General features: G+C 36.1%; 1 protein-coding gene across 7 annotated transcripts in view; it reads right to left on the reverse strand.

Annotated features, from left to right (window-relative positions):
* SNRPN (small nuclear ribonucleoprotein polypeptide N) overlaps nucleotides 1-13,846 on the reverse strand; it is a 34,277-nt gene that overhangs the window by 19,124 nt on the left and 1,307 nt on the right. For 3 of the 7 annotated variants that reach the window (XR_013825750.1, XR_013825753.1, XR_013825754.1), the window contains exons 2-7: nucleotides 13,582-13,733; nucleotides 11,198-11,309; nucleotides 10,593-10,745; nucleotides 10,010-10,148; nucleotides 9,530-9,655; nucleotides 5,366-9,424 (exon numbers count right to left, since the gene is read on the reverse strand). Coding sequence is in view for 1 of the 7 variants with exons in the window: in XM_079910829.1 (XP_079766955.1) it covers nucleotides 9,387-9,424; nucleotides 9,530-9,655; nucleotides 10,010-10,148; nucleotides 10,593-10,745; nucleotides 11,198-11,309; nucleotides 13,582-13,733 (720 nt within the window). In the remaining 6 variants the exon portion in view is untranslated. Of the gene's footprint in view, nucleotides 1-915; nucleotides 9,425-9,529; nucleotides 9,656-10,009; nucleotides 10,149-10,592; nucleotides 10,746-11,197; nucleotides 11,310-13,581; nucleotides 13,734-13,846 lie in introns of those variants that run through there. The other 4 variants (XR_013825751.1, XR_013825752.1, XR_013825755.1 and 1 more) reach the window with 4 other exon arrangements.

The following is a 13,846-nucleotide window of genomic DNA, read 5'->3' on the forward strand; positions in this document are numbered from 1 at the left end:
CTATTTGTACACAAATATATCTGAAAACTATAAATAAAGGCAGTCCAGTGACGTTTTCACCATGATGAATCCTGTCATAAAACAATGATATATTTATATTAAATACTACACAATGTATTTCTCACAACCTAAAAATTGAGTCTAGTGATCCAATGAACACAATGGAACATTTTTTTTTGGCAAACAAAAATATTTCTATCCTATTAGGTTGGTATGTATTTACAATGATGTTTATACATGTAGAAAATTAGAGGTTAAAAAAAGAAAAAGAAAATTAGCGGCTAAACAAGAAAACATTATAACACTGTTTATAACAAAGCGTTTAACAATTTCTACCAGAAATGAATACTGATAGGCAATTCCACTGGCAAAACGAAAAAAATTCTACCTGTGTTTAATATTAGAATATTCATAAAATATATGTAGATGCCCAACATATCTGAGCATGGAGTAAAGCCCGGATGCTGTTTAAGAACTGTCTCTGTGCATATGCATATAAACACACAATCCTCCAAAACCCCCTAATTCTCTATCTCCTAAATTCAGCTTTTATTTACCTAATACAAAGCGGTCTAGAAATTCCTCAGTAACCAACATTATATTCTAGTAACTGAAGTGCCCAAAATGCCACCCACCTCTATGCCTGATAGGATGGTACAGCACAGTAGTCTTTCTATTATATACAAAGCAATAAAAAAACACCCACTGAACCCTAATCATACAAGTGTTCATAGAGGCTCTTCTCCTGTGCAAAAATTCCATCATGATAAGGCAATCTCATACCATACAAATTGTAACATAAAAATCATTTACAGGATAACATCTACACCAGATAGAGCACCCTTAATAAAATTTCTTAGGTAACAACTGTATACAGAACAATCCCCCTCCCCAAAAAAACCCACCACAATAATCCAATCAAATGATTTCAAACGTACATCATTCAGAGTTATTCTAACAATCCTTATTTCTATAATCATGTATTAAAAATAATTCTTCTACATATATTAGCAAACTCTTTGTTAGCATTTGCAATACATTAAGAAATATCACAAAGCAATTATATTTGGTTATTTCATACACAGTATTCTCAAAATGCATATAAATAGTAATTAGTGCTTTCTTTTGCTTTTATGATCGATGTATTAAACATTCCCATGTCCTTCTCTTTTCTGCCATCCATAAATAATACAGAATTGTGTATAGCTTACAAAATGTCCTCAGAATCCCTTTCTTAAGTCTTTTCCAGAAGACAATTTTACCAAACATGTTTTTAGAAACTTCCTTAGGAAACAAGCTGTATTATTACAACATTCATCTTAAAAAGTATCTAAAAATAATAGATTTGTTTATAAATGTAGGCCTCTGTACTTGAGTATTAGATTCCAAAAGATTAAGCAAAGAAAGAATAAAATACAATAAACTATTACATGTTGAATTTCATTCTATTCATCTCCTAACATTCAATGAACAGTTCACACATATTCATCATTCACTGAGTATTTTAATTTCAATACCATTACCCAAACACAATTTTTCTAAGTATTTAAATAAATTCATAAGGTACATATATCCAGCTAATTAGTTAATGGGATTAGATTTCAAGTTGTTTTAAAATGCCGTGGGGGAAAATAAGGTTTATCACGTATGCATACAAATGCCACATATATAGGGGCTTTTTACTGGTAACTTTCGAAGGCAAGTTGATATTCCATGGCAAGGAAAATATTCCACCCCACCAATCCAAAGACTGCCAATGAAATGCAAATATACAAGAGCCAAGATGAAGTACAGGCCAGTATAAATTTCTATTTTGTCTGTAATTTTAGAGCTGGTGAAGCTTCCAGCTAAACTCAAGATCTGTTGTCCTTCCCTTCCTATCCACATATTCTTACAGGGTTAGCTTATGTTCACTTCAGTTTGTACAGACTAGCCAATACTTCAAGTTTTACCCCGCTGAAATAATTTTCAATTCAGTAGATACCCTTCACACACTTGAATCTTGGGGAGAAACCTGGAATGAGAGATGCTGTCCTGATGCTGTTGGATCAGGCAAATCAATACAGATTAAAAGATCTAGAAAATGTCTCTACAGGAGAGCCCTGGCCAAAAACCCCTTAAATTGGTATGAGGTGTAGACTTCCGTAGCAGTCCGTAAGTACAATTGCTCAGGATACTCCAGAAAAATCTGTTCATCTATGTTAACAGAAAAACGGTTTGCAAAACTACCCTAAAATTATCCTGGGTTGCAATCACATTGTATCTTGTTGTGCAAATTTCTTGAGATTCTTATGGACCAAAGGGTAAGAGGAAAGGAGTGTCTGAATTTTATGAATCCAAATGTTCAGCCACTAGAACTGGAAAATTTCCAGTTTTGACAGTGGCAAAAGATGCTCTAAATATTATCAGTTTATATAATCTTTGTCCTCTTCTCTGATTATTGCTTATTTCTAACACTTTTAAAACATGTCAACTGCAGATTTATGAAGGACATGATGTGGTTTCGTCATCTTTCCCAAAGACTGCTATGGCAGACAGATCAATTAGAGAATCTGAAGCTAGAAGTAAGGGGACCAGTTAGAAGTTTCAATATGAAAGGTAGCTCCAAAACAGCCATATATATTGGAGTATCTATTGTGCAAAAAAGATTCTAAGTTTCTGGATGAAATCCTTTGTCCATCTTTCTTAGGCTCCATTCATGTCCATGAATGATAGCCAATCACCTTCTAGTTGACATCATGTTTCAAATCTCTGTAAAATTGATAGTGAAATATATATTACACGATGATTTTAAAAGGATTTATGAATTAATTTGAGATATTTCCCATTTATTTGCCATTACTTTCTTTGAATTATCTGTACATGTGTTTGTCATTTCAAAAACAAGTATTCAGTCTTTTCTTTTACAATGAGTTGTAGTACAATGTTTAAGGTGCATTATAAAAACCAAGAGAATAAATAATCAATATATTTTGCCAACCTAAATAATATCACAGATGAATTTTCACATACTTTTATGTGGTCAAGTACTCTGTTAGCCACTAATAAGTAAACTCTGTTGTATATGCCTCAACAACTATGCCCTCTTGATTTCTAAGAGGTATGCTCTAGAAATAAATTCAAATAAAGACATGCCTTTTGTTTCTGTACATGAAGATTTATTCTCCAGTGAGCTACACTAAACAGGGAAAGGTGTCTTGTAAGAAGAGACAACAATTTCTCTTTCCAGCAAAGTCCCAAATCAAAATTTGGCACTCTCACATAAGTGAGTTGAAGGCAGTACCATTCAGGGAATTCCCTGGCGGCCCAGTGATTAGGACTCCACACTTTCACTACTGAGGGCCTGGTTTCAATCCCTGGTCTGGGAACTAAGATCCCATAAGCCACACAGTGCAGGCAGTGGGGCGGGGGAGAAAGTACCACCCAATTCCCTGCTTCCAGGCTGTGGCACAATAAACTTCCTTGTTTCTTGACTCAACACTTACAAAAAAAAAAAAGAAAAATCAGAAAATAAAGGTTAAACGGAAAGCCAAATTTTGCCTATACTATAAGGCAAATTTCTTGTATCTTTTGTTCATTCACATGTTGATTCTACCAGTAATTAAGACAACAATGTAACAAAACTTACTATCCATCAAAAACCTACTAGATGCCAACTTTTATGACAGGCCTTGGAAAAAGAACAGTCATAATGACACCAACTCCTCTAGTGAACCATTAATGTTTCATTCTCCTATCTATGCACATTCTTGTAATCATTTTTCCAAAACTTGTCATGTTATAATCTTAGACAAACAAAACTATTATTCAGTAACTCAAGGCTTTTATAAAAGTTTCTTCTTCATTGTGACTTAAGCGATTTTAGGAGGTGGAATATTTGTATTGTTACTTTGACATCACTTAGGGCCATAATTCACTCTTTTAGTCGAGAAAACACCCTAAAATTCAAATCCAGTGTCTAGCCAAGTTCTCTAGAGAGGGGGTTACACATTATGCAAAAGATAATTAGAAAAATGCCTGAATTTTCTGCCATCCTACAAAAGAAAAATTGGTATCACTGCAATAACTTATTCTCATAGTAATCATATCACAATTTTTAAAAATCCTCTGTGATTTCTTATTTTATTCAGTCCAAGCCATGGAAATGAAGTCTCCTTGTTTCAAGTCTGGGTTCATTCTTCAGTTGCTATAGCATGGGGAGTGACTCTGTTTTGACTCATATTTTATATTCTTTACCACTTACAAACCTAGAGGAATCCCAACTAAAGTGACTAATTTTCAGATTTCATAAGTAAAGTGGACAGTTCATTACAACACTAACACTACAGAGAACCATCATTAGAAAACAGTACTAGATTTCAATAACCAATATGGCCAGAGTATTTATTTACTGCTAAGCTATAACATATTTGATGAAATTTCCCCATAAAACAGGACACGTGGAAATCTATTGGTATTGCCAGTTTATGGTCCACTTAAAATGACCCAGAAGTGGATGCGTAAAATAAAATATATATGCCTAAATGCAAAGTAATTCAAGTTATGCATAGTTCAGTGACTAAAACAGAATATAAACTGGATAAACCTTACCCTAAAAGTATAAGTAATAGGTAGAAGTTACCATATCTAGGAAATCAACACACTATTCACTGAGATCATATCTACTCTTAGAAATATTTGTTAAAACATCTACGGCTTCCTAGAAATTTTTGTTTATTGGTCATTTTTATGACTGAAGGGCAGAAGTCTTATAGAAACAAGGTTTCTTCATCTACCATTTGCGAAGTTGAATGAAGAATCCTGTAGCAAAAACCCAGCAGCTCCCCTGTACTAACTGCTCCTATTCACTGCTGGCAAAGATGGACTGGCCATGTGAACACCTGAAGCTGTATATTAACATTCACATCTAGAACAAACATAACTGGATTTCAAATACTGCTCTTCTAGTAGGCCTTCACCATGTAACTAAACTGAAACAGCACTTTATTTCCACTTTCCAACAAAAGTGACTAAAATGTATCCCTATAAATACATTGTAAACTTCATGACAAAGTATTTAGCTTTTCTGAAACACATCCTGGTAATACACTAAATAGCTATTCCCAGATAAGGGTCAAACTGACTACTGAGACTATGGAGTATTAAGAGTATGAAATTAGATATCAGACAGCCCTAGATTCTAATTTCAGATATTTCACTAAAAGAAGTAACTGTGAAGTATCTAATAACATTTTAAAAAATCAGTAATGTCATATTTCTTAAACATTTACCCTGTGATAGGCTCTGAACGCACTGACCAACTGCAAGCAACTGAAGAAAAAAAAAAAAATTCCTTAAACACCAACATCCCTGTAAGGGCACTTACCACACTCATTGCGTTTCATATGTGTTCCATAAATATTCTTTCTGGACAACGCTTAGACACCTAGAGCTCTGTCATTCAATGTCTGATCCAAGAGGTGGCCGCTTCCTTTTTATATGTCTTTGTTTCCATCTCGCCACCTGTGTGCCTTCTGAGATCCAAGGGTGAGCTCCCATTTTTGCTTTGAACAGTGTGTGTGGGCACACACACACACACACACATATATACACACACATATATGTATATATAAAAAAAAGAAAAAAGAGAAAATAATTAGCTCAGAAAAATCTATGAAAAGAAAAAAAAGGGATGTTTGAAAAACTGGCAAAGTGTACGACTACACCTGCCATTTCTAGCTATTCAGTTTTCACATGTCAAGCCAACATTTTCTGCCAAGAATAATGTCCTCTGAAAAGTCTATTGAGGCACAGTGACTGGATTTCAGAGTGTCCTTTTAAGCTCAAATTTTGAAATCATCATGTTCAGACAAGGTCCTGTGTCATCATAAACCTAGTCAAGGCCTCTGCAATACACTCCTACTTTTTTCTTTAAACAAGGTTATTTTACCTTGTGGTTTGGTCCACAAAAGGAGTGGTTTGTTTCTGTCCTAAAGGCAGCTAATATGACTTTTAGCCTTGTTGCAACACTACTGGGTAGGATCCACAATGACATTTCAGAAAATTCAGTGACCAGATTCTCTCTTCCTTTGGCACTGCATATGACTGAAAAAGTTTCAAGACCAAAAAAAAAAAAAAAAAAAAAGATAACATGCATTGCTTTAAGAAAATACAAATAACTGAAAATTATTATATTTATGGCCAGTCCCAAGGGAATTAGAATGCAAAGATGAGTACAACAGAATCTGGCAATGTATTATAAACTGAAAACCATGTATCTGAAAATTTCATGATACAGTAGAGGCTTATAACGGACTATGTGCTATAATCAGTAAAAGTTTTATTTGAAATTAATACAATAAAGTGTTTCTGATCTTTGTAAGATTTTGAAAATTCTAGACAAGTACTACCATTTTCACATAATTCCATAAATTACCTCTACCAGTAAAGACCTATAAAACAAAACATCAGTTTTGTTTACAAAAATTAAAGACTTCTGATCTCACTTATAATGTGGAATCTAAAAAATCTGAAGAATAGAATGGTGATTGCTTACAGGGGCTTAGGGGGTGGGGGAAATAGGGAGATGCTGATCAAAGGCAATAAACTTTCAATTATAAGATGAATAAGTTCTAGGGACCTAATGAACAGCATGTTGACTAGTTAACAGTATTACATTGTATACTAAAAATCTGCTAAGATGGTAGATCTTAAATATTCTCACACACACAAAAAAAGAAATGGTAACTATGTAAGGTAATAGACGTGCTATCTAAACTTACTTGGTAATCTTCTCACTATATATACACATTACAAGACATCATGCTGCGTACCTTAAAATTATACAATGTTATTTATCACTTAGATATCAATGAAGTTGGAAAAAATTACAGGATTTTAAAATTTGACAGGATTACATGATTAAGTAACAATGAGTCTATGAAGGCAGGGAACTATGTCACATCTGACATGCTTTTACACCAAGTCCAGTTTACCTATCACATAAGCACAGAATACCACAAATAACTCAGAAACATGAAGGTTATTTAAGGTAGTATAACTATTATATCCCAGAATTCTTACTTCAGTTTTAAAACGTCCCAGAATTCTAATTGAAACTGTAAACCACACTGAAAATATGTATTGCTATGCAATGTGTATATATTTATGGAGTCACAGTTAATAAATGTGAACAGGAAATCAGGAAGTTGTTGTCCAACCATGTTTTAGATGAAACATGTATTCATCTAAATGCAGGAATGCAGGAAAAATTCTTAGGGACATCAAGTATTTACTTCCATGAATGTTTGCAAACTGAGTATACTGGTACATGACCCCAACGGAACTCTGCAGAAGCTTTGAATTAGCAATCCATAACAAAATACCCACACTTACCTTATACCCAACATGCAATTACATGCATATCTGTGTCCCAAGTTTTCTTAGTATATTTTCCACAATTAAGATCTCTCAAAAAAAATTCAAGGAAGCTCTAGGCAGAGAAGACTATTATCACCAAACAAAAACAGCCATTAGAAATAAGCATCTTGCAGAATATAGAGCTCTCATCACTCACCTCTCACTTGCAAAAAAGGCCATCTTTAGTTAAGAATATTAGAGAACACGTCTTCTTCAAATATGCCGTGTGACCACTCATGTCAAAATCTAAAGGCCATGCATGCCAGCAGATGTATACAAGGATGAATGTTTTCCCTCCAAAAACAGAAAAAGAGTACCACAAATTATTTGAAGTTGATCCAGTGAGGAGACCGCTCAGAAAATAAGGCTCTTTACATACTCTTGCTCTAAAAACTGAAGGTTGTATCTGTCATATATATCAGGGTCAATTTTATCCTAAGAGAATGGTTGGTTTTGTCTACAGTGATCCAGATGCCTGGGGCTCTGATAACCACAGTTCCTTTGTAACATTCACAAACTCTGAAAAAAGTATCACATATGTATTATAAAAATCTCCTAAACGAAGGAAGGCTTGGCTTCTTTTGTTCCTTACCTCATAGTGGCCATTGATCTTAAAAACTACTTTGGGATAGACCACATAAAGTTGGTGCCAGCAACTGTAGTCATTTTGAAGGCCCCTTTTCTTCCAGAGACTATTACTTGAAAGGTTATGATTTAAAAGCTAGAAAATGAAACACAAATACAACCTCTGCTGATAAACATCAAAGGAGAAGACACAATCAGTCTACCAGTCTTAAATTATTATTATTACTACCAATATCTAACTGTGGTATTTTACAAGCTAATTCCTACAATCAATAAGGACTCATTTATTGTCTAGTTGAAACCTTAGCCGTAAAGCTTAAAACCTCCTACCTCTTCCTTTTAAAAGTGATTTCATTGTTCCCTAACCAATTCTAACTGTATCTAGATATCGGGCCATTCCTTAACTATTTAACTGGAAGATAATGTCTACTTCACTGAACACTTCCCATACATCACTAACTGATGCAGCTGGATATAATCATAATTTGTACTTAGGAGTGTCAACTGTCCCTGGCGGTCCAGTGGTTAAGACTCCATGCTTTCAATGCAGGGGGCACTGGTTCAATCCCTGGTCAGGGAGCTAAGATCCTACATGCTGCGTGGCACGGCCAAAAAGTAAAAGAAAAAAGTGTCAACTGTATTTCAGAGTGTAAGTTATCTTTAAGTAACACAACTTGTCTCAAATATGCAGTCTCCCCAGCTCCCAAGACCCACGCTCTGCCATTCATTTAAAAATTTGTAAGTAAATACTCACTAGTAGGGAATGATGATTACTCCAGGATAGTGTCATCTCTCTGACCGCACAGGCACAGGGCACAGTAAAAAGCTCATCAACTGAGGTAAACTTTCAAGCAAAAGGAGTACCCTCCTATTCCAAATGCTTTGATTGAATGAACAAAGTCTAATTCAACACCACAGTTTCCTTCTATAGATGGCCTTACAAGGCCTTTCATCACATCCCTACTTTCCTTCAAGTATGTATGGCATAGTAAAGTAGAGAGGGCTATGTGTGAATCTTACATGAACCACTTAACCCCCTGGATCCTTACGTGTAAAGGTTATTACCTGACACCAGTCAGTGCACAAAGTCAAAGTTATGAAGCTGAAAAAAGTATCACGACCATTTTATCATAAGAATTAAAGAGAAAATTATTTAAAGGAGTTGGTTAACAGGATTTACCTAATCCAAAATAACTTCAAAACCAGAAAAATCCCAGTCTTCACCCTGACCTCAAAAATAAGAACAAAAGGCAAAAAAACGTACAACAGTAGCTCACAGTTTAATTTATGTATTTATTAGCTAATATTAATGCAGCAGAGAAGACAAAAGCTCACAAACACTCCACACATTTCACAAGACACATTGCAGGAAAGAAAAGTGACTAAGAAGGATCAATAGTATCCTAGGGTCTTGGTGGACGCATTCCTGGGGGAGGTGGACCTTGAAAAGAAAAAGCAAAATTCCATGAGATCATAAAATAATAGAAAAACATATAAATATTCAGGGGCCTGGATAGCACCACTGAGAATATGAATACCCACTAACCTCTTATTCCTGGTGGAGGGGGTCTCATTCCTGGAGGGGGCATGCCTATTGGCGTCCCTCGAGTAGGAGGAAGCCCAATTGGTGGGCCCATGGGTGGTCTCATACCAGGTGGAGGAGCCATAATTCCTAGAATGAAAAATGGCAGAAATAAAGGCCTCATAAATCAGCTAAGATGGGAGCATTAAACACAAGATAATATTTAAAGAAATAAGCCTGGTACTAAGTAGAGTTGAACAATTTCTCCTTGACCACTGCCATGCTGGCCATCCCAATTCAAAAGAGTTCATAGCCTTTCATTTAAAATCAGTTTCCAAAAGTGGAAAACATATTCCAAGTTCCTAGTTAGGTAGTTAGGCTGGGCCTTAATTCAGTATCTTCTTATTTTTCATCATCACTCCTCAAGATGATACAATTTTTTCACAGATCCACACCTATATCTAAGAATCAAATTCTTTTAGTTCTTGTCCATCAATTCCTTACCTGGAGGTGGAGTTGCTCGACCAACAGGTGTAGGTGCAGTCCCACGCCCTGGTGGATACTGAGTTGGGGCTCCAGCAATGCTCGCAGTAGCAGCAACTGCAGCAGCTGCGACAGTGCCTCTTCCCTGTGGGGTCATTACCTGAGAAGGAATGGTTAGAAAGACAGTAAAGGTAAGGCACTTCCTTGCATCATTCAAATACAGAAAATAAGCAGTTGATCACGGACTATTAAACAAAAAATTAACGCAATTCTGCACTTCTCTTATTCTCATTTAAAAAAATCTTGGCACACTATCACATTCTCCTTTAAACTGAACATGCCCCCTTTTAACCTAATCAGCCCTTTTGCATTTTCTCAACTCCGGTTTATCCATCCATATTCCTCTTCACTCATCAACAGTGATGAGTTACTGTTATCATGGTGGCTTTAATCTACTGCCTTCCTAATGTACATCTGTACCTTTCTTCCCTCTACAGTATATGCTGCTTACATAGTATAGTACGTACGCTCAGCTTTTTCAGTCTCCTCAGCCTCAGGTTCTAGGCACTTTCTCCCAATAATATAAAAACTTGTGGTTCCTCACCTGTTGGGATGGCCCCCCAACCCCTCGGACAGGGCCTGCTAATCCAGCAGGAGCCTGGGGAATTGGAACACCAGCTGGAACACCTCTGCCGGCTGCCCTACCAACCCCAGGGCCTCCTGCAGCTCCAGCAAGTGGTACCCGAGCAATGCCAGTCTGAAACAAAAAAATTATAGCTTGAAATCAAATGATTTATGAAAGTTATCAATAATCTTATTCCTAAAAAGCTACCCCTTTCCCACCATTTTCCCATTATTACCTATCTCATATTAGTTCTGTATTCAAAATAGCATCACCGAAGGCATCCTACAGATTAAATTGTACATTTGTCAAACTGTGAGTCCATATATTTTCACAACCTTACCAAGAGGAAATAAATCACCAACTCCTACCCTTATCTAGGTTGCAGCCAGCAGGTAGACTAACCCATCAGAAAACCCTTAATCTCCCAGAATAGACAAGCAAGAACTTACATCAAGTGCCAGGCACGTGTTACCTGACAAAGGCACACTATACTGTGCCTCTGCTGTACCCTGATTTAGCACATATTTCAAATAATGTGATGTCCTTCCACATTAATGTTCTGTCCTGTCCTACATCTTCCTTACATCTTTGGGGGGTGGTCCCTCCACAGTCATGGAAACCAAGTTCTCCCCACGCAGCAATACCAGACCCAAAACCCGCTTTTCTTCACGCTCTGGCTGCTTAGCATTCTTTGGCCTGTAAATCAGAAGAAAATTTTAGTATGATAAGTTATGGGTCACTCACTAACATTTTTATAGATAAGTATCAATGAAGACAATAATTAATGCTCAGATGCTCATGCTCAAACAGTTAATGAGTTATGACAAACAAAACTAGACTCAACTGATATATAAGGGTGAATGGCTCTTTTCCTATCATACTTCAATCTTCCAGAATGTTCCCTCAGTGTTATACTACAGCAAAACTAATTTCTTCTTTGTGAAACACAGATGCAAGTAACGCAGCTAGGACTGTTTTTTTAATAGTACTGATTGCAAAACTTGGAATTTTACTTTTTTCTTTCAGTTTTACTGAAATATAATTGACATACAGCACTGTGTAAGTTTAAGGTGTACAGCATAATGACTTACATACATCATGAAATGATTACCACAATACGTTTAGTGGACATCCAACACGTCTTATAGATAAAAAAGAAAAAATGTTTTTCCTTGTGATGAAAACTCTTAGGATTTACTCTCATAACCACTTTCATATATAACATACAACAGTGTTAATCATACTCATCATGTTGTACATTACATCCCTTGTACCTAATTATCTTAAAACTGGAAGTTTGTACCTTTTGACCACTTTCATCCAACTCACCCTCCCCCATCCCCTACTCTGGTAGCCACAAATCTGATCTCTTTTTCTATGAGTTTGTTCTTGAAGTATAATTGACCTACAACACTATGTTAGTTTCTGATGCACAACACAGTAATTCAATATTTCTATACATTATAAAATGATCGCCACTGGCTAAGACTTTAAAGACAGGCAAAACTGAAACCTCAAGTTTTCATGTTAAGATGGGATTTAAATCATTTTTTAACTAAATACGTAAATACTGACGACAGACAACTGAAATAAAGGATGGGAACAGCAAGAGGCAATGACGCCATACCAAAAAGTTTTTAATAACAGACACCTGTTTATTCCTGGACTTACCACATACTATATAACCATGGGAAATTTTTTTGAAAACTTTCTTCTAATCTCTGTGATTCTAATTTCTTCATCTGTCAGCAGCAAAAATCATACATGCATGAGGCTTATACCACATACTACAGGTAATGCATTATTTAGGAGAGATTATTCCTGTAACTTACTGAAGAGTGAAACAGAAATTAAGAATATACCTAAAGCATTCATCAAATGTCTGTAGTATTCATCAACACTGTATTTTTAAAAATTCTTTTCAGTAAAAAGGCAGATTATTTAAACAAAAAATTAACATTGAAGCATTCACCATTCTAGAATTTCTGAAATAATCCAACTTTGTATGCAGGAAGACGACTAAGAATGAATAAAAAGGGAAGGACAGGAATATGTTACTAATTCTATTCAGATTTGAGAAGAACAGACTTATAGCAGTCAGGCAAAGGTCATCATCACCTTTCTCTTCATATCTGAAATCCCTAAATGAAGTGGTCAAATTAAATTTTTGGACAGTATATCGTTAACTGTGGAAACAGAAGAAATAAAGCCAATGGTCAAGGGTGATGCCTTGTAAATTCTGCCAAGAGCCTGAAACAAAGCCATCTTGAACATCTGGAGATATTACAAGCACTGACCCAAATACTCTGAATGAAAAGTCAACTGAATGGAAGTAGAATGTCCCTGGGATCTAGCAAGTGGCATGCTCTTATAGTTAAAGGAAGCTCCCCAATCACAGGTGCAAAGAGGGTGACCTCCTATGGTAAGGCACAAACATACAGACATTATTTCTGAAGAAACAGCATGGGCAAACCACAAAGATAAATAAGCAAGGGGATTAGGGATTGAGACCAAATCAACACTGACCATGAGGATTCAGACAAAACAAGGGGCATGCAAAGAGGCTGGCCAAACAATTGCTAGACACAGCCTGAATTATTCTATTCACATCTCAACTCCTCAACCATGAAGAGTAATTGTTATTCTTAAGATTCCCTCAATCTTGTTGAGGGAATGTTGCAGATTAATGTTACTGATCATTTCTCAATTTTCTAAATAAATATAACTTGTTATTTTGATCATACCATACAGTCTTATTCCCAGTTTAGTTCATAATTGTATTTCCAAAATTAAAACAGTAGTATGGATACAGCTGACTCTTAATACTGGGAGATTCATCCAATTCAGAGATGAGGCCAGGATATTAGACAAGAGACCAGTCCTGCCTTTACCCTACCTCCTTCAGTTACCCTCCCTACTGTTCAGCTTCTCCCTCAGTATCCCACTGCCCAAACCCAAATGGCCTTACTTGATCTTCCTGAACTCATCACAATCACAGAGGATCAAGTTCATATGTTTGTCAAAGGCCTTAAAGGTGCCAATGAAGATCCGGCCATCTTGCAAGATACATCTCATCCTATAGTCAATGTGCTGCAGCATCTTGCTGCTCTTTCCCACAGTCTGGAAGGAGTAAGAGAAGAGTTAGTCATCAGCTTGTCTGCAGCTACTTTCTAACCCTTTCCTGTTTCTTCCCCACTCCTATAACAATCCAAACCTGGCTTTCTTAACAAAAA

The sequence above is a fragment of the Stenella coeruleoalba genome (assembly GCF_951394435.1).
Source record: "Stenella coeruleoalba genome assembly, chromosome: 2".
Taxonomy (NCBI): domain Eukaryota; kingdom Metazoa; phylum Chordata; class Mammalia; order Artiodactyla; family Delphinidae; genus Stenella; species Stenella coeruleoalba.